Here is a 24,560-nt window from a genome sequence, read left to right on the forward strand (position 1 = left end):
GGGTCGACTCAGCCTTGTGAAGGATGTGGGAGAAATTCTGCCACTTGTAGATCCCTTTTGGGATTTATTTCTGAGTCTCTGGACCATGGCTGGTGAAAGGGCTTACATGGCGCTTGCAAATCTATGCCATTTTTCAAGAATCTGTGCATGCATACTGAGGATCATAAGCATAAACAGCGTTAGTTTTAATTAAAAACACATAAAAACTTTGTTACAGTAGTTCTAAGTAGCACTGTAGAACTTTTCTGCCTTTGTTCATCGATTGAAACATTGAATTTTATATAATATTTAAATTCACACAAATACTTAATATGTGCTTGGGCCAGAGAGGATAGTACAGCAGGTAAGGTGCTTTACTTACATGTGGCAGAGCTAGATTCGATCCCCTAAACTTCATATGGTTCCCTAAGCACTGTCAGGCGTGTTACCTGAGCAAAGAGCCAGGAGTAAGCAAACTCTTACCTGAAAACTGCTGTGTTACATTGAGAGCAATAACAAAAAAGTTATTCTATACTTAAATACATTAAAATAAATTTTGCATAGACTATACAGTTTAAGAATATCCTAAATGTTGATTTTATATAATCCTATATTGTGATATAGTTACCAATGTGGGGATAACAGCTCTGCAAGGGCATGTATTTAGATTTTTTGTTCAGGTGAAAGTAATTGAGATCTAGTCTTCTTAGGAAGTTGATGCTATAGTGATATTGTTATCTATATTCCTTATTCTGTATATAGTATTTTAAGATTTATTAGTGAGTAGTTGTCAAATAAGTGTGTCTTCTGGCACTCCGAAGCAAAAGCCAAGCTAATACTTGGCCCATTAGAGTGCCTCCATAATCCAAATCCAGTACTTTATCTGAGTCTTTCCTTCATCTCTTTGCCAAATTACTCAAATACTTGAATGTTACTGACTGGAAGAGTTTAAACTTCCTTCCAATTGTCCTACATTCCAGATCATCATTTCTCAGATAAAGATGCTAACGGACCAAGGCTTTCATTGTCCATAACATTCTCAGAGCTGGTGATTGGTAACTGCATTTTTCCATTCTATAGCTGAAGGAATTCCAAAAGTTCCAAAGTCTGAGAATCCTGTCGATTTTCAAAATGCCTTTTTTTGGCAATTGTGTACAATTTGCCTATCATCTTTTCTTTTTCCTTTGATGCATGGTTTATTTTTACACCCTCCATATAGTGGTGGATGGCCTTTTCTTCACACTTCATTTGAAAGGACTGAAAGTTGCCATAATATAAATGGAGTTGTTGCTTCTGTAAAGGACTAAGGTCTTTGCTGAATTCTCGTTGGTAGTAATGTTCTGCTTCATTGTACTCACCAGCTATTGCATGGAGGAAAGCAAGACTGAGATTGACCTGTGAGAGATTTCTGTTGTTATCAGCTTTCTTAAAATGGTCTATACCTTGTTCTATTTGGTGCTGTAATAAGTATTCACTTTCCTGACACATTCTATTATGTCCCCCAAAGATTTTCTGGATTTTTTCTCTATAGCAAGTCCCAATAATGTAGTGTATGCGAGTACTATTTGGCAACATTTCTGAAGCCCTTTTAAGCAGCTTTATAGCTTTGTCCAGGTCTCCTCCAGTTCGATAAAACTTGGCTGCTTGTTGAAGAACACCTGCTTCATCTGGGCCTTCTTTTAAAATTTCTTCAACTAACTTCTCTCCTTCGGCATTATTCATCTTCTGAAGTGTCAGAGCCAGGAGCAATTTAACATACATATTCTTAGGATTCAGTTCAACGGCTTCACGCAGAAGATTAAAGACATTCACAGGTGCTGGACAGTCACTGTCACAGTGCGTCTCAATGGCCAGTTCACTGGCATGGTGCCTCGAAAAGGCCAGTCCACTGGCAAACTCTGGGTCATGTGGGTGTTTTTCCAGAGCCTTCTCAAAGCACACTATGGCCCTTTTAAGTTGGTTGTTACCACACTTCAGCCGTGCCCACCCTTCCTCAGTGTCCAGCTCAGGACACTCAAGACTGAGAGGATTTGAAAACTTCTCACACACCTGTTTCACCTTGTCAACGTAATCCTGAGCTTCATCGAGTTTGCCCAGGTGATAGTTGACCCAGGCATAGTTTCCCCAGGTCACCAGGTTCCTGACTTCTGCCTGGTCAGAGTGCTCTTTCTGGATTGACTTTTCAGCTTGCTGTAAGCATTCCAGGGCAGCCTCGTTCTGACCATGTAAATGTTTTATGTAGGCCAACAAGTTGTACATTGTGCCTTTGGACTCAGGGTTTAAAGATTCAATCTGCTCACACACTCTGTCTTCCAGATCCTCTGGTATATCTTCGTCCTTAAATAAATTCCACGTGAAATGACATTTCAGCTGGGGAAGGATTTGTTCCAGACAACTGTTGGCCTCACTGTGAAGAAAATAAACATGGTCACTATGATGCTCGCTTGCCAAGCACTGCAACATATGATGAAATTCCAGGTTAATTTGGTGTCAACTCTGCGTGGCCATGGGATGCCAAGATATCTAGTCAAGCATTTGTTCTGGGAAAATCTTGAGGGTTTTTCCAAAGGGAATTTAGTCCCTTAGTTCCCAAATGGGTTAAAGGGAGAAGGAAAACAGCAATCAGCTATTTGTTGAGGGGCTGAGTAGAATGAAAAGCAGAGAAAGGTTGGATCAGTGCTACTTGGCTGCTTATGCTGAAACATAGTTTCTTCTCAGCTCAGATTGGAAGTTAAACCACAGTGCTCCAGTTCTTAAGTCTTCTGACTTTCCTAGTGCTGTAACACAGGATTATTGAGTCATAAATTGTAGTTATGATCTCCTTATTGGTACTTTTCTTCTAGGAAACTGCCTACTACTCACCTACATTTCCCAAAAGCACAGAGAAGATGCTTTTCTTTTCTCTTTCAGGAGATATGCTCTGCACAGAAACTCACAGAGAAGCTCCTTCACACTGTGTGGGTGGAGGGGCCGGTGGTGAGGTTGTGGATGAATGAGGCTGGTGGCTTTCTGGGATTTCGGTAGAAGTGTTAGAATTTTCTCCACACTAAACACAGTCATACCTGTGCTCAATTTCCTGTTTGGGGAGCCCAGGACTGGAGTGAGTTCCTGACTCATGCAAAATGAAGAGGCTTCGTTTTAGGCAAAATAGTGGGAACTTGGGAATGGGACCAAAGTAGTGAGAACTTGAATGCTTGTGTGCATGCCTAGGCCTTGGCAAGGTGCACACACAAGTGTTCAAGGTAAGTTAGTCTACCTCTACTAGTCTACATATACTCGTCTTCACATATCTGTAAGTATTAATACATGCACCCATCCCATGCGTACACACATCTGTAAGTATTCTTTGCTCTGACTTGTATAACAGGAGGTACCCCAGAGGGAGCAAAGTAGTGGGGAGAGAAAAGCAGTGAGCTAAGGGATTCTGCTGCCCCATGGACACCAAGATGATCCTAAAGAGGCCAGGAAGAGAGAGAAGGTGGCCATGAGTCCCACCGTCTAGAGCAGGAGCAGAAAGCAAAGTAGCTGAGAAGCAGAGATGCAAGTGAGAAAGAGAGGGGGGAGAGAGAGAGAGAAAGGGAGAGTGCAGTGAGCTGCCAAGGTCTAGGCTGCCAGAGAGGGCCCTTGTTAGGAGGATCCTGAGACAGAGTGTGTGGATTTGAGAGCCCTGAGACAGCGCACAGCTATAGAAAAGAACATCGTTATCATTGCTGCAATAATAACAATGGAAATGTGCGAGGCTCCAACAGTAGATTCCTCCCCCAGGGATGGGAATTACCTGGAATATCCCAAGTACCACAGGTCAAACATCAAACTTTCTAGCTAGTAGGCCTAGTATCACTGGAAATGTCTCTTGAGTCCCTTGAGAACCGATTTCCCTGCCCCCACCCACCACCCCTCAATGAATGCTTTGTGTCAGTTTCAGAGACAAGGGAATGAACCTAAAGCCAGGGAGAGGAGCAGAACTATCATTAAGTCCTTCTTCTTTTTATGTCTTGGAAGTTCTTATTATTCTCTTCTTGGTCCTTCGGCTAGACCACAACATTGCTAATGTTTTATCTCTTCAGTTAGGATTTCCTAACTAGGTGTAACCTAGTAATTCTATGTACCTTATACAAAGGTATACAGGTATACGTAAGAGAGCCAACATGAGGAAATAAACATTAAGGCTAAGTTAAACAAATGACACTGAGCAGATTTATTTATAACTTTACAAAACTAATACCCTAATAAGTTGAGCAAACTAGAACAAGTGGATACATTGTTATAAATATTCACCCTACTAAGACTGAGTCAAAAAGAAGTCTGGACAAATCAATTACTAGGGTAGAGATTGGCCAAACCCCATATATTATAAAAAAAAGTCTAGACCAGAGGTTTTGTGGTGAACTCTAGAAAGTATTAAAGAATTAATAACATTCTTTCTTAAAGTTTTCCAAATAACAGTATAGGATGGAACACATACAAACTCATTTTACTGGGCCAGTATCAGGCTGGTACCAAAACCAGTAAGGACGCTTTAAGAAAAAAATTTAGTAAAATCGTGGGGCAGAGAATTAAAGTAAAATAACAAGCTACGTTCTTTGAGTTAATAAGTATCAGAAAGAGAAAATTTCCTTATAAGCAAACAGTACCATTTATAACAGAATCTAATTAATAAATGCCTAGGAGTTAAACAATATACTTCTTCTTCTCCTCTTCCTCCTCCTCCTCCTCTTCCTTCTCCTTCTCCTCCTCCTCCTTCTCCTTCTTCTCCTCCTCCCCTTCCTCCTCCTCCTCTTCCTCCTCCTTCTCCCCCTTTTTTCCTCCTCCTCCTCCTCCTCCTCTTCCTCCTCCTTCTCCTCCTTTTTTCCTCCTCCTCCTACTCCTCTTCCTCCTTCTCCTCCTCCACTCCTCCTTCTCCTCCTCTTCCTTCCCCTACTCATTCTCTCTTAATTTGGCATATTTTTAAAATCACTGCATGAGAGGCATTATTCAAACCACTCCTATCCACACATCCTCCAGTAAAAGGGGTTGATATGGCTTTCAATGCATTTCAGGTCTCAGCATAGTTAAGAAAACCTTCTTCTGACATTCCCAATTGCTCCAGACACATGAAAACATAGGCTACAGCAAACACTTTTGGGTAAGTTGGATTTCAAGGTCTTAGACAGGCAAGGTCTTGTTCTCTGATCAACCCATTCACACAGACCCAGCTAACATCACTCATGTCCAGGAACCTAAATCAGGGAAAAGGGCACCCTGAGGTAAACAGCAGCAGATTTCTTCCCTCAAGCCCTTCCCAGTTATTAACCTGGAAAAAATTTGATTCATGATACTACTTTTCTAAGGCCCAGAGAAAATCTAGGACACGTTTCTTTACACAGTTAGTCCCTCAACATGTCTCTAGAAATGTTTGGTTGGGTAAGGCATTATTTTCACTCAGGTCTCCTTTTCCCAAGGCTCTATCTGGTGCTGACTTTTAGCATGTATCTATGCATTCTAAAAATTGAGGTTTATTAAGGCTTTATTTTACATACAAATAAATGCACTTATTATAAGTGCTGAGTTTTGACAAATATATTTATTCAAGTACCACCCACTATCACTCACCATAGACTCCAAGTGTTATCTGCAAAGCTTTTCCTGTATACTTCCTAACCAATCCTAAGCACACTCTCCTCATTCCAAGACACTAGACAGTTCATCGTAGAAGAGAGATTGAATCATTACTTTTGGAATATATAGAATTATCTGATTCTCACCAGCTCTTGCCATAGCAATCAAAATATATTCAATTATTTTTCACATAAAAAAATTTTAAATATCCACATATAAAAACTGTTTTCCAATTTGAAGTGATCAATATTTCAGAGCAAAGCTCCCCTCAACGTGATTTAAATTTAAAGCACCAATCCCCTGTTTGATAATACATGCTAAAAAGAAAGGCTTCTTTTAATAATTTTAAATTTTTTAAAAGCATCTTTTTTGTCTGTTTAAAAAAAAACCACAACAGAAAAATCCATACAGAGTACTCTCAGGGCTGGAGTGATAGCACAGCGGGTAGGGCGTTTGCCTTGCATGCGGCCAACCCGAGTTCGAATCCCAGCATCCCATATGGTCTCCAGAGCACCACCAGGGGTAATTCCTGAGTGCAGAGCCAAGTGTAACTCCTGTGCATCGTCGGGTGTGACCAAAAAAAAAAGGCAAAAAAAGAGTACTTTTAGATGTAACTCTATATCAGCAACCACAGGCTACTCCTGTGAAGCTTCCCCCATTCAAATCCTGATGCCCAGCTCCACTCTGTGAAGAATCTAGAAACCTGAATCTGCACATCACAAACAGCCACAGAAACAAAACACTCGAACTGATAAAGGAACGTTTCTTCTACAAACAATAAGACAACACATTCCACTGCATCCCAGAAGCTATTTACAATGTGTTCCCAAATCAGGATTACTGAACCTTCCTGTCTCACTGACCTCATGATGGCAATTGCTTCTCTTGTTCTGGAAGACTAGTTTCAGGCTGATTTCTTCTTCGGAAATCTTGCTAGTCTGCTTGAATCTACTGCCCAAAGGGCAATATAAAGGAGATGGAAGGTGTGGGTGTGGCAAGGTGAATCCAGTGTTGCTTCTTATCTGTTTCTGAGTAGTTAGTTCACTTATGAAAGGGAAGTAGGAATAGAAAATGAAACTTGAAAATGAAGAGGAGGAAAAGGAAACTTAGACTGATATTTGTGATGATTCATCCCAAAGACATTGTTATAAATATTCTGAAATGATTGCTGCCACATGAAAGCAGCCTAGGACTTTGACCTTAAACCTGGGATGGACTTCAGCAAACAATATGTTTCATAAGACCCATAGGAGATCTTGTTCAAGATAAAATTTATGAAAAGTCGTTTACTTCCAGTAGTTTACTTCCAGTGAACTTATTTGTGGGAAACAATTTGCATGGGCGATGGAACACGGTTTGACTGAAACCAAATTATGAAGTTTTTTTTTCCAATATTTTATTCAAGTTTTATTTTTAAGTGATTTTAATTACAGCATTTGAAGGGAGGATCTAATTCCACACAAAATGGAAGACTCTAAAATGTACCCATTAAAATGCTAAAAAAAACCCAAACCAAAACCGAGTGTCAAAGATACAACCCAAGAATTCAGTTGAAATCCCGGGGTTCTCCCTGTGTGATTGGTCACAGAGCTCTTCCCAGCAGACAGCTGGAGCTCTCTGAAGCTGTTTCATAGTCTGGCTCAAGGGTGAAAAAAACCACAATGTCAGAAGAAAATAAGTCCTGAATTATTGGCTTCATCACATCTACCTTCTCCATCCCAAAATGGCACAGAAGAAACAGTCACCACACCCTGCAACTACCTTGGTGTAAAGGAGGTGATGGGCTGGGGTGGACGCGGGTCACGAAGATCTGTGTAAAAATGTCCCTTTCAGATGAATCTGTACACACCATCGAACTTCAGATTGAGCCTCTCCATGATTAGGCCAGGGAACCAAGGTTTAATTCTCAGGAAATCGCAATTTCATTCATTTAGTCAATGAGCATTTCAAGTGTCTATGTATGCTCAGCTCCCACTTGCAGCCATTTCTAGATTTAAAAAAAAAGGAACCTGACATCTCTAGAGGGGCTTTCAACTTTCTCCTCCCTGCCCCCAAGTCTACAGTTAAAAGGACTTTTTTTTTTTTTTTGGAATTGGATTTTTCTGTACCTCTGAAAGAGTAACACTTGTAAGCTGAATCATCTTGAACCTGGAGGTCTAACATGATATTTAGCAATACTTGCATCCCAGACAGACAACATTTAAAAGGTACACTAAATTCTGAAGGTAGCTATGTTGCAAAATAGTTTAAAATTAAATGATTGTACAGTATTCATTTATGCTTGAAATTCCAGTCCTAGACCAAGCTTGTGGCCACCCGCATTGACATTCTTGCTGTCCAGCAGAGCTGACAGTGTCAGTTTGATACCTGGCTTTAGGGTCTGAGTGTATCTTGAGCGTATCAGACTGGAATTGTTCACTTTAGCTGACAAGCAGGCATCGGGGTCGATCTTATACTTGGCAGCTATGCTGAAGTGAGTGTTGCTGTTGCCTGCAGTCCAAGCGAGATTAACGGCCATCTCCAACTTCTTGTTCACCTTCTGGTATATGGGGCCACCAAACTCTGTCCCGTCATTTACGTTCGTGTGAAACTGGAACTCATCAGTCTTGTAGCCAACCGCAAAGTTGCTCTGGGTCATGCATGACTTGGCAGTCTCAAAGTTCATCTGGTAGCCCCCCAGCCAGCCCTCCTTGGCCAGCATGAGGGCTCCCCGGATGGAAGGCCCAGTGATGTCATAATCCATGTCACAGCCCAGGTTGATGTGTTCCCGTTTGTACCCTGTCTGGATTTTAGCATTTTTCTTCCCCAGTGTTTGGAGAGAAGGATGACTCAAAGGGCAGCTTCAGGCCACGTGTGCGCTGGTCTTCTACGGTGATCTCGGTGCCTAGCGTGTTGTCCGTGTTCCATTTCTCAGTGAACGTGAGCCCAGACTTGGTCCATCGGTACTTGGTTTCCAGGCTGCCTGTCACCTTGGTGGTCTCTGTGCTGGTGGAACCTGAGCTTGCAAATTCCAATCCGCTCTCAGATTTTGTTTCCAAATGGAGCTTTATTAAACCAAACCCATAGCCCTTGGTGAAGAAATCTCGGGCAGGTTTGCCAAGATCGACGTACGTGGGAGGCACAGCATCTTCTGCTCCGAGGTGGTGGCCCGGGCTCTGCCGCGACTACGGCGGGGGCTGCAGCGGGCTATGAACAGTTTTGTGAAGATCTACCTCAGAGCGGTTCAATAATAAAATCTTTAAATAGATAAATAAATAAAAGACTTAGGAGACCAAGCTGAGTTTTAAAACGTAGGGTTTATATCTCTAAGCCAAGGGGACATGCATATTCAGACAGGAGAAAGCAAGACCATGGTTCACCCAGGCAACAAAGGGTAAGTTCACACAAGGGCATGGTGCCAGCAGGCTCTTATACCTTCCCAACCAGGCTCAGTTCTAATAGTGAGTAGTGCTTCAGGCTGCTGCCTGATTCGATGTAGTAAATGTAGTAAGCTGGGGAGGAACAGAAACCATAAAACACTTAAAAGTCACTCTTGAGCTTCCCACTCTGTGGCGGGAGGAGAGAGGAACAGAGGTTGGACTCCAGAGGACTTTTCCCTTGGCTTCTCCCCTAGCTAAAGCAGTTAGGCAGTCTAGAGAAAAAAGCAGAGCTCATGGGCCTAAAAGGGCTCTTGCTACAAGGAGGGGGCAAAAAGCGACAACATTTCTTAACAGTCATAATAAATAACTTATGTTAATAAAACAAGAGTAAATAATAAAACAAGAGTCAGAAGATAGGAGAGCAGTTAGGGTGGATGCCTAACACCCCCAACATCTCAGGGTACTCTTGAGAATCTCCATGTATAGGTCTCAAGACCTACGAGATTCAGTGCAAACAGGATATCCCCAGCTCCGCTGGACTAGAGCTGTTACCGACTGGATACCACGGGATGTCAAAAGACATGTGGCCGCCCACTTATGAGATGGTCAGATTTCTTCTCAAAACACTAAATGAACAGTTTGAGGCTCTTCGTGTTCCTGGAGCAAGCCGATACCATTGGGCTACACTAATATGCGATAAGGATGAATGCAGACCTTACTGGAACCCACTCAAGCACATTGAAGATCAAGGGGATGACAAGTGATACAAGTCATTGTCATATTGTATTCCTCCTTATGGGTATGCCTTATATATGCATCTGTTCTTTTGTTGATAGATCCTTTTTGGGCAATTTTGAATCTAGGAACCTCCTTATGTAATTGGATTGAATATATATTATTAACATACAATCATATATGATTATATGTAATTGTTAAAATATCTAATGGTATCGCTGGGTCATATGTTGGCTACATTTAATCATCTGCTGTTGATTGCCTTTCCAAACAGGTGCGCCGTTTTACATAAAGGATTTTAGTCATTTTCCCTCTTGGCAGCGTCCTATGGGGTTGGAGATTACCAGTAATGAGGCAATCCCCCTTCCCAATCACATTCATACAAAGTTTACCTTTTTCTGAAGTTGTAGAACATAGTCGAATTAACATGACTTTCAGCAATCTCAGACCCTCTTTAATTTTTTGCTTTCTAGGGCTACATCTGCAATGTCCAGAGGCTAATCCTAACTTAGTGCTCAGGGGCTGCTCGTAGCAATGTTTTGGGGACCATGTGGTGCTGTCGAGCCAAACTACCTACAAAGCTTTTTTTAGTGCATGGAGTCTTCCTGGCCTTCATAGCAATTTTTGTTCTACCAACAGATAGTGCTCAATACAGCAGACACAGACTTTAGGACTTATGATAGAAACTTTCAAGTCTTGAACTCACCTGGATGCTGGTGTCTCAAAAGCAAAACGAGTAACCCTATTTATTCCTTTGTCCCCTGTTATTCTTTCAAATGCAACCAAAGCAAGAATTTTATAACTAGCTAGTCTCTGAGTTGTGATAGGTATGGCCCAACTCCTTCCTGCTCCTCAAATTTTAATCACTCTGGCCCTTCCTTCTTTTTCGAATTTGGAGGGGACCACACCTAGTCAGGTTGGGTATTACTTGACCAGGGATTCACTTGACCAGAAAAGAAAACTATCATCACTCTGGGCAATGTTTCTTGTTGTTGTGTTTTGCATAGGCCAGAGGGATTCGGATATTTTAGGGTGTTTCCATGTGTAAAATTTCTTGCCCCGACGAAATTTTAAACAAAGATGTTCAGTCCAAAGTGATTTTTTTTTTAGTTTTTTGAGACCTCACCCAGTAGTTCCATAAATGTGTTTTCTACCTTTCCCACCCTTTTTCTTTCAGGTTCCTGTATTTGGAAGGTTTTAATGACAGCCACAGAAGGATATATTTACATACATGTGTGGTACTTACTTTAGTGTACTGAAGTTATTAATGTTCTTTACTCAGGTCTCAGGTCTCTGTACCTTTCAGTCTAACCTTGACTCATAACTCTCAGAGATTTCTCATGTGTGTAACAGATCTAATGATCAATTATTCATGCAAAGTGAAGTAAGCCTTCCCTTGCCACATGTACTTGTCCTTTCAGTCCACTGAAACGGGTTTACCTTTGTAACTGGTAGTTGGCATTGGAGAAAGCAAGGCCAACTGACCCAGAAGATTCATGACTTCTTGTCAATGTTACTCCTTATTTAACTCTTCAGTCTGCATGTAGATCACCTCCAGGATGAGGAAAAGGAATCAGTGACAAGTCCCTTTTCTCTGATGGAGGTCAGAAGACAGGATGTGGATGGGTGCACAAGTTGTAAGGAATTGAACAGAGAGAAGGGCAAATGCCCATCCAGTGTGAGTTGTCAATGTGCAGTGTGGGGTTTGGTGTTTATGTACCCAAGGGTGCATGATGAAGGTGACAGGTATAAGTTGAATGCCTGAATGCTTAAGGCTGTAGAAAAAAAGATTGGCATATTCAGTAGTTTTCATTGTTAGACCACTGATTATGTAGTTATATGGAGTCAATTGATATCCAGGCAATTGTTACATTTATCAATAAGTGAAAGACTAAAAGTACAACAAAATTTGAGAAATGCATTGTTTGACCACTGACTATGTAGTTATATGGAGTCAATTGATATCCAGGCTAATGTTACATTTATCAATAAGTGTAACATTGATAACACTAAAAGTACAACAAAATTTGAGAAGTGCCTCAACACCCCTTTGTGTACTATCACATCACTTTTTAAAATAAAACCGATGCCTTTTTTAAAAAAAGTAATTTTATTAAGTCATTAGTTTAGTTACAGACATTCAATATTCCAACACTAGTCTATGACCACTGCAACTTCCCATCACCATTATTTCCCATTTTTGAACCACTTCTTGAGCTGTCCCCATGGCAGACCCTCAATGATTATTTTACATTGCTTGTTATAGATAATTTGCTAAAAGGATGATCCAAAAATGGTTCCTTAAAAGTAAGTATCTCACCATGGAGTCCTTGGGTCCTTGTCTAAAAGATTACAAAGATGTTCTTATACATTAAGACTTCTGTGTTTAAGTTTTGTTTATTAAGATTGGGTGCCTTCTATATTGCATCCCATCTAATGTGCTGTGCTCTCTGGTTTTTTTGTGTTACAGAGTTTGAGAGATCACGTGGTGACATTTCTGGAGGAGGCTCATCAGAGCAGCAGAATCTAGCTGGAAGGCAGCTATGCTCACTACTATACCACCAAACCAAAGCAGAGTCTAGCTGGGAGCACAGTGGCAGTTGTGGAATGTGGAGGTTTTCAGCTGCTGGTGCTCTATTTGGATGGGTTCGGGGGACTCACTCATTGTCCCCCTTCCTGGTTTCCCTGGGTCGACTCAGCCTTGTGAGGGATGTGGGAGAAATTCTGCCACTTGTAGATCCCTTTTGAGATTTATTTCTGAGTCTCTGGATGATGGCAGGTGAAAGGGCTTTCATGGAGCTTGCAAATCTATGCCATTTTCCAAGAATCTGTGCATGCATACTGATGATCACAAGTGCACACAGCGTTAGTTTTTAAAAAAAATTTTAAATTTTTTAAATTTTTTAATTAGTGAGTCACAGTGAGGGTACAGTTACAGATTCAAACATTTCATGCTTGTTTTTCCCTTATGCAGTGTTTGGGAGCCCATCCCTCCACCAGTGTCCATTCTCCATGACCAATGAACCCAGTATCCCTCCCACCCACCATTCCCATCCCCCCATCCCACCCCGCCTCTGTGGCAGGGAATTTCAATTTGTTCTCTCTCTCTCCTTTTGGGTGTTGTGGTATGCAATAGGGGTAGTGAGTGGCCTACATGTTCGGACACTAGTCCACTTTGAGAGTGCATTTCACTTACCACGTGGGATCTCCACTCACAATTTACTTGGTGTTCCCTTCTCCCTTTGGTATGACTTTCCCCCAGCATGTCAGGCCAAGTTCCAAGCTATGGAGTCAACCTCCTGTTATTGTATACTACTATTCTTGGGGATTAGTCTTTTACCCTGATATTTTATATTCCACAGATGAGTGCAATCTTTACACAGCGTTAGTTTTAATTAAAAAACATGAAAACTTTGTTACAGTAGTTCTAAGTATCATTGTAGGAAAGTTCTGCCATTGTTTATCGATTTTAATATTGAATTTTATATAATATTTAAATTCACATAAACAATTAATCTTTGCTTGGGCCAGAGAGAAGATAGTACAGCAGGTAAGGTGCTTTATTTATATGTGGCAGACCTAGATTTGATCCCCTAAACTTCATATGGTTCCCTAAGCACTGTAAAGAGTGATCCCTGAGCAAAGAGCCAAGAATAAGCAAGCTCTTACCTGAATACTGCTGAGTTAACACCGAAAGCAATAACAAAAAAGTTATCCTATACTTAAATACATTAAAATAAATTTTGCATAGACTATACAGTTTAAGAATATCCTAAATGTTGATTTTATATATTTCTATATTGTGATACAGTTATCAACGTGGTGATAACAGCTTTGCAAGGGCATGTATTTAGATTTTTTTTTACAGGTGGGAGTAATTAAGATCTAGTCTTCTTAACAAGTTGATGCTATAGAGATATTGTTATCTATATTCCTTAATCTGTATATAGTTTTATAAGATTTATTAATGTGTAGTTGTCAAAAAAATGTGTCTTATAGCACTCCCAAACAAAAGCCAAGCTTATACTTGGCCCATTAGTGGCTCCATAATCCAAATCCAGTAGTTTATCTGAGTCTTTCATTCCTTTCTCTGGGTCTCTCGTTCATCTCTTTGCCAAATTACTCAAATACTTGAATGCCACTGACAGTAAGAGTTTAAGCTTCCTTCCAACTGTCCCATAGATACTGCATTCCAGATCATCATTTCTCAGATAAAGATGCTAATGGACCAAGGCTTTCATTGTCCATAACATTCTCAGAGCTGGTGATTGGTAACTGCATTTGTCCATTCTATAGCTGAAGGAATTCCAAAAGTTCCAAAGTCTGAGAATCCATTCTACTTTCCTTACACCGATATAGGGCAATTTTATGCAGTTTGCTTTTCATCTTTTCTTTTTCCTTTGATTCACGGTTTATTTTTACACCCTCCATATAGTGGTGGATGGCCTTTTCTTCACACTTCATTTGAAAGGACTGAAAGTTGCCATAACGTAAATGGAGGTGTTGCTTCTGTAAAGGAGTAAGGTTTTTGCTGAATTCTCGTTGGAAGTAATGTTCTGCTTCATCGTACTCATCTGCTATTGCATGGAGCATAGCAATACATATGTTGACATGTGAGAGATTTCTGTTGTTATCAGCTTTCTTATAATGATATATACCTTGTTTTACTTCGTCCTTTAATGATCTTTTACTTTCTTGACACATTTTATTATTTCTCTTAACTCTTTGAAAGACTTTATTTTTATAGCAAGTCCCAATAATGTTGTGTAGGCGAGTACTATTTGGCAACATTTCTGAAGCTCTTTCAAACAGCTTTATAGCTTTATCTAGTTTTCCTCTATATTGATAAAATGTGGCTGCTAGTTGAAGCATACCTGATTCATGTGGGCCTTCCTCCAAAAATTCTTCAACTAAGTTCTCTCCTTCAGCTTTATTCTTCTTCTGAAGTGTCAGGGCCAGGAGCAATTTAAGATACCTGTTATTAGGATTCAGTTCTACGGCTTCGGTCAGAAGATCCAAGACATTCACAGGTGCTGGACAGTCACTGGCACGGTGCCTCGCAATGGCCAGTCCACTGGCAAATTCCGGGTCATCTGGGTGTCTTTCCAGAGCCTTCTCAAAGCACACTATGGCCCTTTCAAACTGGCTGTTGCCACACTTTAGCCGAGCCCACCCTTCCTCAGTGTCCAGCTCAGGACACTCAAGACTGAAAGGATTTGAAAACTTCTCACATACCCGTTTCACCTTGTCAGCATAAGCCTGAGCTTCTTCGAGTTTGCCCAGGTGATAATTGACCCAGGCATAGTTTCCCCAGGTCACCAGGTTCCTGACATCTGCTTGGTCAGAGTACTCTTTCTGGAATGACTCTTCAGCTTGCTGTAAGCATTCCAGGGCAGCCTCGTTCTGACCACGTAAATGTTTTATGTAGGCCAACAAGTTGTACATTGTGCCTTTGGACTCGAAGTTTGAAGATTCAATCTGCTCATACACTCTGTCTTCCAGATCCTCTCGGATATCTTTTTCCTTAAGTAAATTCCATGTGAAATTACATTTTAGCTGTTGAAGGATTTGTTCCAGAGAGCCGTTGGCCTCACTAGAAGAAAATAAAAATGGTCACTGTGATACGTGCTTGCCAAGCTTGCAACATATGATGAAATTCCAGGTTAAGTTAGTGTCAACTCTGCATGGCCATGGGATGCCCAGATATCTAGTCAAGCCTTTGTTCTGGGTAAATCAGAGGGTTTTCCAAAGGGAAGAGAATTCATCCATAGACTAAAGAGAGCAAGGAAAGCAGCTATCAGGTATTTGTTGAGGGGTTGAGTAGAATCAAAGGCAGAGAAAGGTTGGATCAGTGCTACCAGTGCCAGAGAGGGAGAGTAGGTGGCCACGGGCCCAACGTCTGAGAGAGAGCGGGAGCAGAGAGCAAAGCAGCAGAGCAGTAGCGCAACTAAGAGAGAGGGAGGAGAGAGAGAGAGAGAAAGGGAGAGTGCAGTGAGCGGCAAGGTCCATTTGGCCAGAGAGGGCTATTGTTAGGAGGATCCTGAGACAGAGTGTGTGAAGTAGAGAGCCCTGAGACAGTGCACCACTATAGGAAAGAACATCGTTATTACTGCTATAATAATAATGAAAATGTGCGAGGCTCCAACAGTAGATTATTCCCACAGGGTTGGGACTAGCCTAGGAATATTCAAAGTACCGCAAATCAAACATCAAAGTTTCTAGCTAATAGGCCTAGTATCATTGGAAATGTCCCTTGAGAACTGATTCCCCTGCCCCCACCCACCACCCCTCAATGCTTTGTGTCCGTTTCAGAGACAAGGGAATGAACCTAAGGCCAGGGAGAAGAGCAGATGGATTCCTTCCCTTAAGCTCTCCCCAGTTATGAACCTGCAAAATACTTGAGTCATGATCTTACTTTCCTAAGGCCTGGAGAATTTCGAGGACCCACTCTACCCATGTCAGTCCCTCAACATGTCTTTAGCGGTGTTCACAAGGTAATGCGTTATTTTTACTCAGGTCTTTTTTTCCTGAAGCTTACCACAGCAATCAAAATAAATTCTGAACTTAGGCTTATTTTTCACATAAGAACTAGTAATTATCCATGTATACATGCTATTCTTCAATTTGAAGTGATCAAACATTGCACGGTGAAGATAACCCCCTCAACGTGAATTAAATTTAGAGCACCAATCCCATCTTTGATAATACATGCTTTATAGAAACATAAAGAAATGTTTCCTTTAAGAATTATAAATTTTTAAAAAGCATCTTCCTTGTCTGTTTAAGTAAGACCACAACAGAAAAGTCCTTAAAGACTACTCTTGGGTGTATATCAGCACCCACGGGCTACTCCTGTGAAGCCTCCCCCATCTCAGATCCTGGTGCCCAGCTCCGCTCTCTGAAGAATCTAGAAAACTGAATCTGCACACCACAAACAGCCACAGAAACAAAATGCCCAACCTCAGAAAGAAATGTTTCATCTCTAGGACAACACATCTCACTGCACCCCAGGAGCTGTTTACAATGTGTTCCCAAATCAGGATTACTGAACCTTCCTGTCTCACTGACCTCATGATGGGGATTGCTTCTCTTGTTCTGGAAGACTAGCTTCAGGCTGATTTCTTCTTCGGAAATCTTGCTAGTCTGCTTGAATCTACTGCCCAAGGGGCAATATAAGGGGAATGGAAGGTGTGGGTGTGGCAAGGGAATCCTGTGTTGCTTCTTATCTGTTGCTGAGTTAGTTGACTTATGAATGGGAAGTGGGAATAGAAAAGGAAAGTTGAAAATGAGGAAGAGAAAAGGAAACTTAGACTGATGTTTGTGATGATTCATCCCAAAGACATTGTTATAAATATTCTGAAATGATTGCTGCCACATGAAAGCAGCCTAGGACTTTGACCTTAAACCTGAGATGGACTTCAGTAAACAGTATGTTTCATAAAACCCATAGGAGATCTTGTTCAAGATAAAATTTATGAAAAGTAGTTTACTTCCAGTGAACTTATTTGTGGGAAACAATTTGCATCCAAACAATGGAACTAAGTTTGTGTGTTCAGATGCCCTTGCCAAGGTTACCCATTTGAATGGGTTTGGACTCCTTGTTTAGTGATTTAAATTCTATTTTTGCCCCACACTAAATACAGAAAGCTAAGTCCTGGAGACAACCACCACATTTAGATCTTTGAAGTCTGACAGGATCATTTATTTTTCCTAGGGTTAGAATAGGACATAGAACAACAAGTAGTGTTGTTTAATGACTATCTAGCCAGCTGATAGATTCTGGTGTCTGTGCTTTGTTTTTCAAAAGGTTGGTATTTACCCTGACAGATTTTTTCTTCAGTTTTCAAAAACTCTCAATCATACTCATAAAAATCTTAACGCTGATTAGTCAGGCAAATCAAAGGGTTCCTTCACTCCTTTAGCAGTCATGGCATCCTGTGTAACAAAACAGTCATGTCGTTTTTCCAACAACAGGGAGACTCACTTGGAGTTCAGGGGTTGTTGTTGTGTTCAGGGATAGTCACCTCTAATGTCAAAAGAAAAACAATTGGAGTCACGTTAAAATAGTCTGGAGAGGGATGAAGTGATAGCAGTGGCAGACTGGGGTTCAATTGCTGGCATTCTCTCTGGTCCCCTGAGCCTGGCATGAATCTTTTGTGAATACAGTATCCAGGGGAACCTCAGAGCATTGCTGAGTGTGGTCCCCAACACAAAAATTAAAATAGTCTGGAGAAACCCATTGTAGACTAAGTTCTTTTCTGATCCCTCTTAAACTATGTCTGATTCTATGCCCCCCCAAAAGAACTGATTTTACCATGACAGGGAGACAGGAGTGGGGGTGGGGTGTTGGCAGGGCCCTTAAGACAATGGTAGAAGGAAGCAGACAGACTTTCTGGTGGAGCGTCTGGGGTTGGAATGTTGTGTAAGGAGCCTCTATCATCAGTATAGTAAATCACAGTGATTAACCTAAAAACTAAAAAAGTGAAGAACAAAAACAAAATCTCCAATATTTGGAGTAGTCAATTAGGAGTGCATTCTATATCAAGAATTGAGGAAAAGAACCTTTATCTACTTGTACTTTATCTACTTGTAACCCCTCCACTGACCACTTTCATGCTATAGTTTATTCCATCTGTTTTCATCCATTACCTTTTCCTCTAGTACCTCATGTTTCTTCCCCGCCCCCACCCCCATAAGAATCACCACTCTGGGTTCTCCCCTTGGGGTATGTTTTAATTTTCTACCTAAATCTTTGTATGCTGAATTACCAATTTCTTACTCCTAAAGAAGCAGATTTCTTTGAACCTTCTATTATTGAAGGTTAACTCAACAAAGTGTGTTCTTTCTTGCTCTAAGACGTACAGTTATCCTTGGTTTTCTCTTCTCAATTTCTATTTCTCCTCTTGTACTTCTGTCTTTTGTCCCTTTCCTTTCTTTTTCCCACCACCATAGTTTGATATAGCTGTTTCACACAGAGGATATGCAGATTTCCAATGACTAAGGAGGGCCCTGGAGGAAAATTCGACTCAGAAACCTGGTCATGGAGATTTTAACATTTAAAATGAAACTCAGAATGAAAACGGTAAGGAAGAACCAAATCCACTCATTTTCATTAAGTAGACAGATGTTCTGTTGTTATTTTCGTTTATTATTATATTATTATTAATTGAGGGATCCCACGAGGTGCTGAGGGTGAAGGAGACATGATAGGAGGGAAACTGGGGACACTGGTGCTGGGAAATGTTCACTGGTGGAGGGATGGGCTTTGGAACACTGTTTGACTGAAACCAAATTATGAAGTTTTTTTTCAATATTTTATTCAAGTTTTATTTTTAAGTGACGTTAATTACAGCATTTGAAGGGAGGATCTAATTCCACACAAAATGGAAGACTCTAAAATGTACCCATTAAAATGCTAAAAAAAAACCCAAACCAAAACCGAGTGTCAAAGATACAACCCAAGAATTCAGTTGAAATCCCGGGGTTCTCCCTGTGTGATTGGTCACAGAGCTCTTCCCAGCAGACAGCTGGAGCTCTCTGAAGCTGTTTCATAGTCTGGCTCAAGGGTGAAAAAAACCACAATGTCAGAAGAAAATAAGTCCTGAATTACTGGCTTCATCACATCCACCTTCTCCACAACAAAATGGCACAGAAGAAACAGTCACCATACCCTGCAACTACCTTGGTGTAAAGGAGGTGATGGGCTGGGGTGGACGCGGGTCACGAAGATCTGTGTAAAAATGTCCCTTTCAGATGAATCTGTACACACCATCGAACTTCAGATTGAGCCTCTCCATGATTAGGCCAGGGAACCAAGGTTTAATTCTCAGGAAATCGCAATTTCATTCATTTAGTCAATGAGCATTTCAAGTGTCTATGTATGCTCAGCTCCCACTTGCAGCCATTTCTAGATTTAAAAAAAAAGGAACCTGACCTCTCTAGAGGGGCTGTCAACTTTCTCCTCCCTGCCCCCAAGTCTATAGTTAAAAGGACTTTTTCTTTTTTTGGAATTGGATTTTTCTGTACCTCTGAAAGAGTAACACTTTTAAGCTGAATCATCTTGAACCTGGAGGTCTAACATGATATTTAGCAATACTTGCATCCCAGACAGACAACATTTAAAAGGTACACTAAATTCTGAAGGTAGCTATGTTGCAAAATAGTTTAAAATTAAATGACTGTACAGTATTCATTTATGCTTGAAATTCCAGTCCTAGACCAAGCTTGTGGCCACCCGCGTTGACATTCTTGCTGTCCAACAGAGCCGACAGTGTCAGTTTGATACCTGGCTTTAGGGTCTGAGTGTATCTTGAGCCTATCAGACTGGAATTGTTCACTTTAGCTGACAAGCAGGCATAGGGGTCGATCTTATACTTGGCAGCTATGCTGAAGTGAGTGTTGCTGTTGCCTGTGGTCCAAGAGGGATTAACGGCCATCTCCAATTTCTTGTTCACCTCTGGTATATGGGGCCACCAAACTCTGTCCCGTCATTTACGTTCGTGTGAAACTGGAACTCATCAGTCTTGTAGTAGGCCGCAAAGTTGCTCTGGGTCACGCATGACTTGGCAGTCTCAAAGTTCATCTGGTAGCCCCCCAGCCAGCCCTCCTTGGCCAGCATGAGGGCGCCCCGGATGGAAGGCCCAGTGATGTCGTAATCCATGTCACAGCCCAGGTTGATGTGTTCCCGTTTGTACCCTGTCTGGATTTTAGCATTTTTCTTCCCCAGTGTTTGGAGAGAAGGATGACTCAAAGGGCAGCTTCAGGCCACGTGTGCACTGGTATTATACGGTGATCTCGGTGACTAGCGTGTTGTCCATGTTCCATTTCTCAGTGAACGTGAGCCCAGACTTGGTCCACCGGTATTTGGTTTTCAGGCTACCTGTCACCTTGGTGGTCTCTGTGCTGGTGGAACCTGAGCTTGTAAATTCCAATCCGCTCTCAGATTTTGTTTCCAAATGGAGCTTTACTAAACCAAACCCATAGCCCTTGGTGAAGATATCTCGGGCAGGTTTGCCAAGATCGACGTACGTGGGAGGCACAGCATCTTCTGCTCGGAGGTGGTGGCCCGGGCTCTGCCGCGACTACGGCGGGGGCTGCAGGGGCTATGAGCAGTTTTGTAAAGATCTACCTCAGAGCGATTCAATAATAAAATCTATAAATAGATAAATAAATAAAAGAATTAGGCGACCAAGCTGAGTTTTAAAATGTAGGGTTTATATCTCTAAGCCAAGGGGACATGCATATTCAGACAGGAGAAAGCAAGTCCATGGTTCACCCAGGCAATAAAGGGTAAGTTCACACAAGGGCATGGTGCCAGCATGCCTTCCCAACCAGGCTCAGTTCTAATAGTGAGTAGTGCTTCAGGCTGCTGCCTGATTCGATGCAGTAATCTGGGGAGTAACAGAAACCACAAAACACTTAAAAGTCACTCTTGAGCTTCCCACTCTGTGGTGGGAGGAGAGAGGAACAGAGGTTGGACTCCAAAGGACTTTTCCCTTGGCTTCTCCCCTAGCTAAAGCAGTCTGGCAGGCTAGAGACAAAAGCAGAGCTCATGGGCCTAAAAGGGCTCTGGCTACAAGGAGGGGGTTGGGGGAAAGGACAACATGTCTTAACAGCCATAATAAATTGTAAAAAACTAAGGCTCGCCGAGGGGTGCACGCACTCGCGGGCTCTCCGGGCGGCTCTGTCTCACCTCCCGCGTTCGGTGCCCCGGAACCGCTGTGTGTGCTGTTGGTCAAGGGTAGGCGACGGAAGGAAGAAGTCCAGACTGGTTGCTCGATCAGTTTATTTCATTCTCTCTCCCTGCTTCTCTCCCGGCTCTCAGTCTCTCTCTGGATCTCTGGATCTGGCCCCCCCATCCCACTCTTACAGCCTAGTTAAATCTCCCCAGCATGAGGGGGTTGGGGCGTACACGTAGGTATGGTCACAATCAATAGGGCAAGGTCCTTTCCCTTAGGGGATGCTTCTCCTAGGACTTAATTCTCTTTCAGCAGGAGGATCCACCCAAGGGCGGAGTCCCATGAGTGTGTTTCTCTTCTCCTCAGCCAGCAAACATATAAGAATCCATAATATTAATCATTTTGTATGGATACAATAAGAGATGCATTAAAGCTTATAGAATTGCTCTCCTGGGACCATCTCAATCTCAGACTACAGTGCTCAGGCCAGGTCAGTGTTTCCTATCCCTAGCAGGGTCCTAGTCTCATCATTACTTTTGGATCATGACAGCATTTGTCTATGATCAAGCTCTTAACTTATAGTTAAGAGTTAGGCACTTTAGCCAGGCCCATCTTGATGCCAGGGTAGCACATAACTCACCACTTGCCCTGGATCTGTCCCGTCCCACGTCGGGACCCTGCTTTTGGGGTGCTAGGAACTGAGGGCAACTGAGGCTTAAGTGGAGAAAGCAGATGCCCGGGAGGGAATAATATTCGAGGCCAATTAAATCCCAAGTTACAAAAGCGTAATATTGTCTTCTCGTGTCCATACAAAAAGGACATTGCTTTAAAGTAAATTATTCAAAAGGCACAAGAAGAGGAGAAAGGCAATATTAACTTATATAATATAAATTCAGTATCCTAGGAAGGTCTGACCTTACAAATTAGCAGAGTCAGATTAAGGGAAAGCCTCGGATTAACTGTTTTGGGGAAGAGAAGATAGAGAAGTGATTATAGCTAAACAAAGGGTTGGGAGAGATTTGGGAACACCTTGATGGGTGAGACTGGGGTAAGCCTAAACTCCGGGAAAAACCGGGACAAGCTACTCAAGGCAAGGGGGGAGAGGACAAAGTACTGTCATCCTACAATAAATAACATAATAAAACAGGACCCAGAAGATAGGAGAGCAGTTAGGGTGGATGCCTACCATCCCCAACATCTCAGAGTACTCTTGAGAATCTCCAGGTACAGTTCTCAAGGCCCAAGAGATTCAGTGCTAACAGGATATCCCCGGCTCCGCTGGACTAGAGCTATTACCGACTGGATATCACTGGACATCAAAAGACCATGTGGCTGCCCACTTACGAGATGTTCAGATTTCTTCTCAAAACACTAAATGAACAGTTTGAGGCTCCTCGTGTTCCTGGAGCAGGCAGATACCATTGGGCTACACTAGCATGCAATAAGGATGAATGGAGACCTTACTGGCGCCCGCTCAAGCACATCGAAGATCAACAGGATGACAAGTCATACAAGTCATTGTCATATTGTATTCCTCCTTATGGGTATGCCTTATATATGCATCTGTTCTTTTGTTGATAGATCCTTTTTGGGCAATTTTGAATCTAAGAACCTCCTTATGTAATTGGATTGAATATATATTATTAACATACAATCATATATGATTATATGTAATTGTTAAAATATCTAATGGTATCGCTGGGTCATATGTTGGCTACATTTAATCATCTGCTGTTGATTGCCTTTCCAAACAGGTGCGCCGTTTTACATAAAGGATTTTAGTCATTTTCCCTCTTGGCAGCGTCCTATGGGGTTGGAGATTACCAGTAATGAGGCAATCCCCCTTCTCCAACCACATTCATACAAAGTTTACCTTTTTCTGAAGTTGTAGAACATAGTCGAATTAACATGACTTTCAGCAATCTCAGACCCTCTTTAATTTTTTGCTTTCTAGGGCTACATCTGGAAATGTCCAGAGGCTAATCCTAACTTAGTGCTCAGGGGCTGCTCGTAGCAATGTTTTGGGGTCTATGTGGTGCTGTTGAGCCAACCCACCTACAAAGCATGTTTTAGTCCATGCAGTCTTCCTGGCCTTCATAGCAATTTTCTTCTACCAACAGATAGTGCTCAATATAGCAGACACAGACTTTAGGACTTATGATAGAAACTTTCATCAAGTCTTGAACTCACCTGGATGCTGGTGTCTCAAAAGCAAAACCAGTAACCCTATTTATTCCTTTGTCCCCTGTTATTCTTTCAAATAGAACCAAAGCAAGAATTTGACACCTAGTAAGTCCCTGAGTTGTGATAGGTATGGCCCAACCCCTTCCTGCTTCCCAAATTTTAATCACTCTAGCCCTTGCTTCTTATTTGAATTTAGAGTGGACCACACCCAGTCAGGCTCAGGGATTTACTTGACCAGAAAAGAAAAGTATCATCACTCTGGGCCATGCTTCTTGTTGTTGTCTTTTGCATAGGCCAGAGAGATAGGGATATTTTACGGTGTTTCCATGTGTAAAATTTCTGCCCCCACACAAAATTTTAAACAAAGATGTTCAGTCCAAAGTGATGGATATTTTTTAGCTTTTTGGGACCTCACCCAGTAGTTCCATAAATGTCTTTCCTAACTTTCCCACCCTTTTACTTTCAGAATCCTGTATTTGGAAGGTTTTAATGACAGTCACAGAAGGATATGTTTACATACATGTGTGGTGCTTACTTTAGTATACTGAAGTTATGAATGTTCTTTACTCAGGTCTCTGTACCTTTCAGTCTAACCTTCTACTCATAACTCTCAGTGATTTCTCCTGTATGTACCATATCAAATGAGCAATTATTCATGCAAAGTGAAGTAAACCTTTCCTTGCCACATGTACTTGTCCTTTCAGTCCACTGAAACGGGTTTACCTTTGTAACTGGTATTTGGCATTGGAGAACGCAATGCCAACTGATCTAGAAGATTCATGACTTCTTATCAATTTTACTCCTTATTTAACTCTTCAATCTGCATGTAGATCACCTCCAGGATGAGGAAATGGAATCAGTGACAAGTCCCTTTTCTCTGATGGAGGTCAGAAGAGAGAATTTGGATGACGCACGAGTTGTAAGGAGTTGAACAGAGAGAAGTGCAAATGCCCATCCAATGTCAGTGGTGAATGGGCAGTGTGGGGTTTGGTGTTTTTGTACCCAAGGGTGCATGAGGAAGGTGACA

General features: G+C 41.8%; 3 protein-coding genes and 1 pseudogene across 3 annotated transcripts; all 4 read right to left on the bottom strand.

Annotated features, from left to right (window-relative positions):
• Positions 1 to 1,053: 1,053 nt before the first annotated feature.
• On the bottom strand, positions 1,054 to 2,442 carry LOC101548657 (interferon-induced protein with tetratricopeptide repeats 2-like). The gene has a single exon (XM_012932486.2). It carries the CDS (start codon positions 2,440 to 2,442, stop codon positions 1,054 to 1,056), a length of 1,389 nt encoding a protein of 462 aa, XP_012787940.2.
• A 5,207-nt stretch (positions 2,443 to 7,649) lies between these two features.
• LOC101548916 (voltage-dependent anion-selective channel protein 1-like) lies at positions 7,650 to 10,100 on the bottom strand. The gene is given in 4 exon segments (XM_055118673.1): positions 7,650 to 8,383; positions 8,385 to 8,741; positions 8,992 to 9,068; positions 10,064 to 10,100. Coding segments are annotated over 4 exon segments (1,002 nt in total). The 3' UTR covers positions 7,650 to 7,852.
• A 3,861-nt stretch (positions 10,101 to 13,961) lies between these two features.
• On the bottom strand, positions 13,962 to 15,245 carry LOC101549182 (interferon-induced protein with tetratricopeptide repeats 2-like). Its single transcript, XM_012932487.1, has one exon. It carries the CDS (start codon positions 15,114 to 15,116, stop codon positions 13,962 to 13,964), a length of 1,155 nt encoding a protein of 384 aa, XP_012787941.1. The 5' UTR covers positions 15,117 to 15,245.
• Positions 15,246 to 19,663: 4,418 nt separating this feature from the next.
• Positions 19,664 to 24,314, bottom strand: LOC129399304 (voltage-dependent anion-selective channel protein 1-like; annotated as a pseudogene).
• Between the last annotated feature and the right edge of the window lie 246 nt (positions 24,315 to 24,560).

Source organism: Sorex araneus, chromosome 11 (genome assembly GCF_027595985.1).
Source record: "Sorex araneus isolate mSorAra2 chromosome 11, mSorAra2.pri, whole genome shotgun sequence".
NCBI classification, from domain to species: domain Eukaryota; kingdom Metazoa; phylum Chordata; class Mammalia; order Eulipotyphla; family Soricidae; genus Sorex; species Sorex araneus.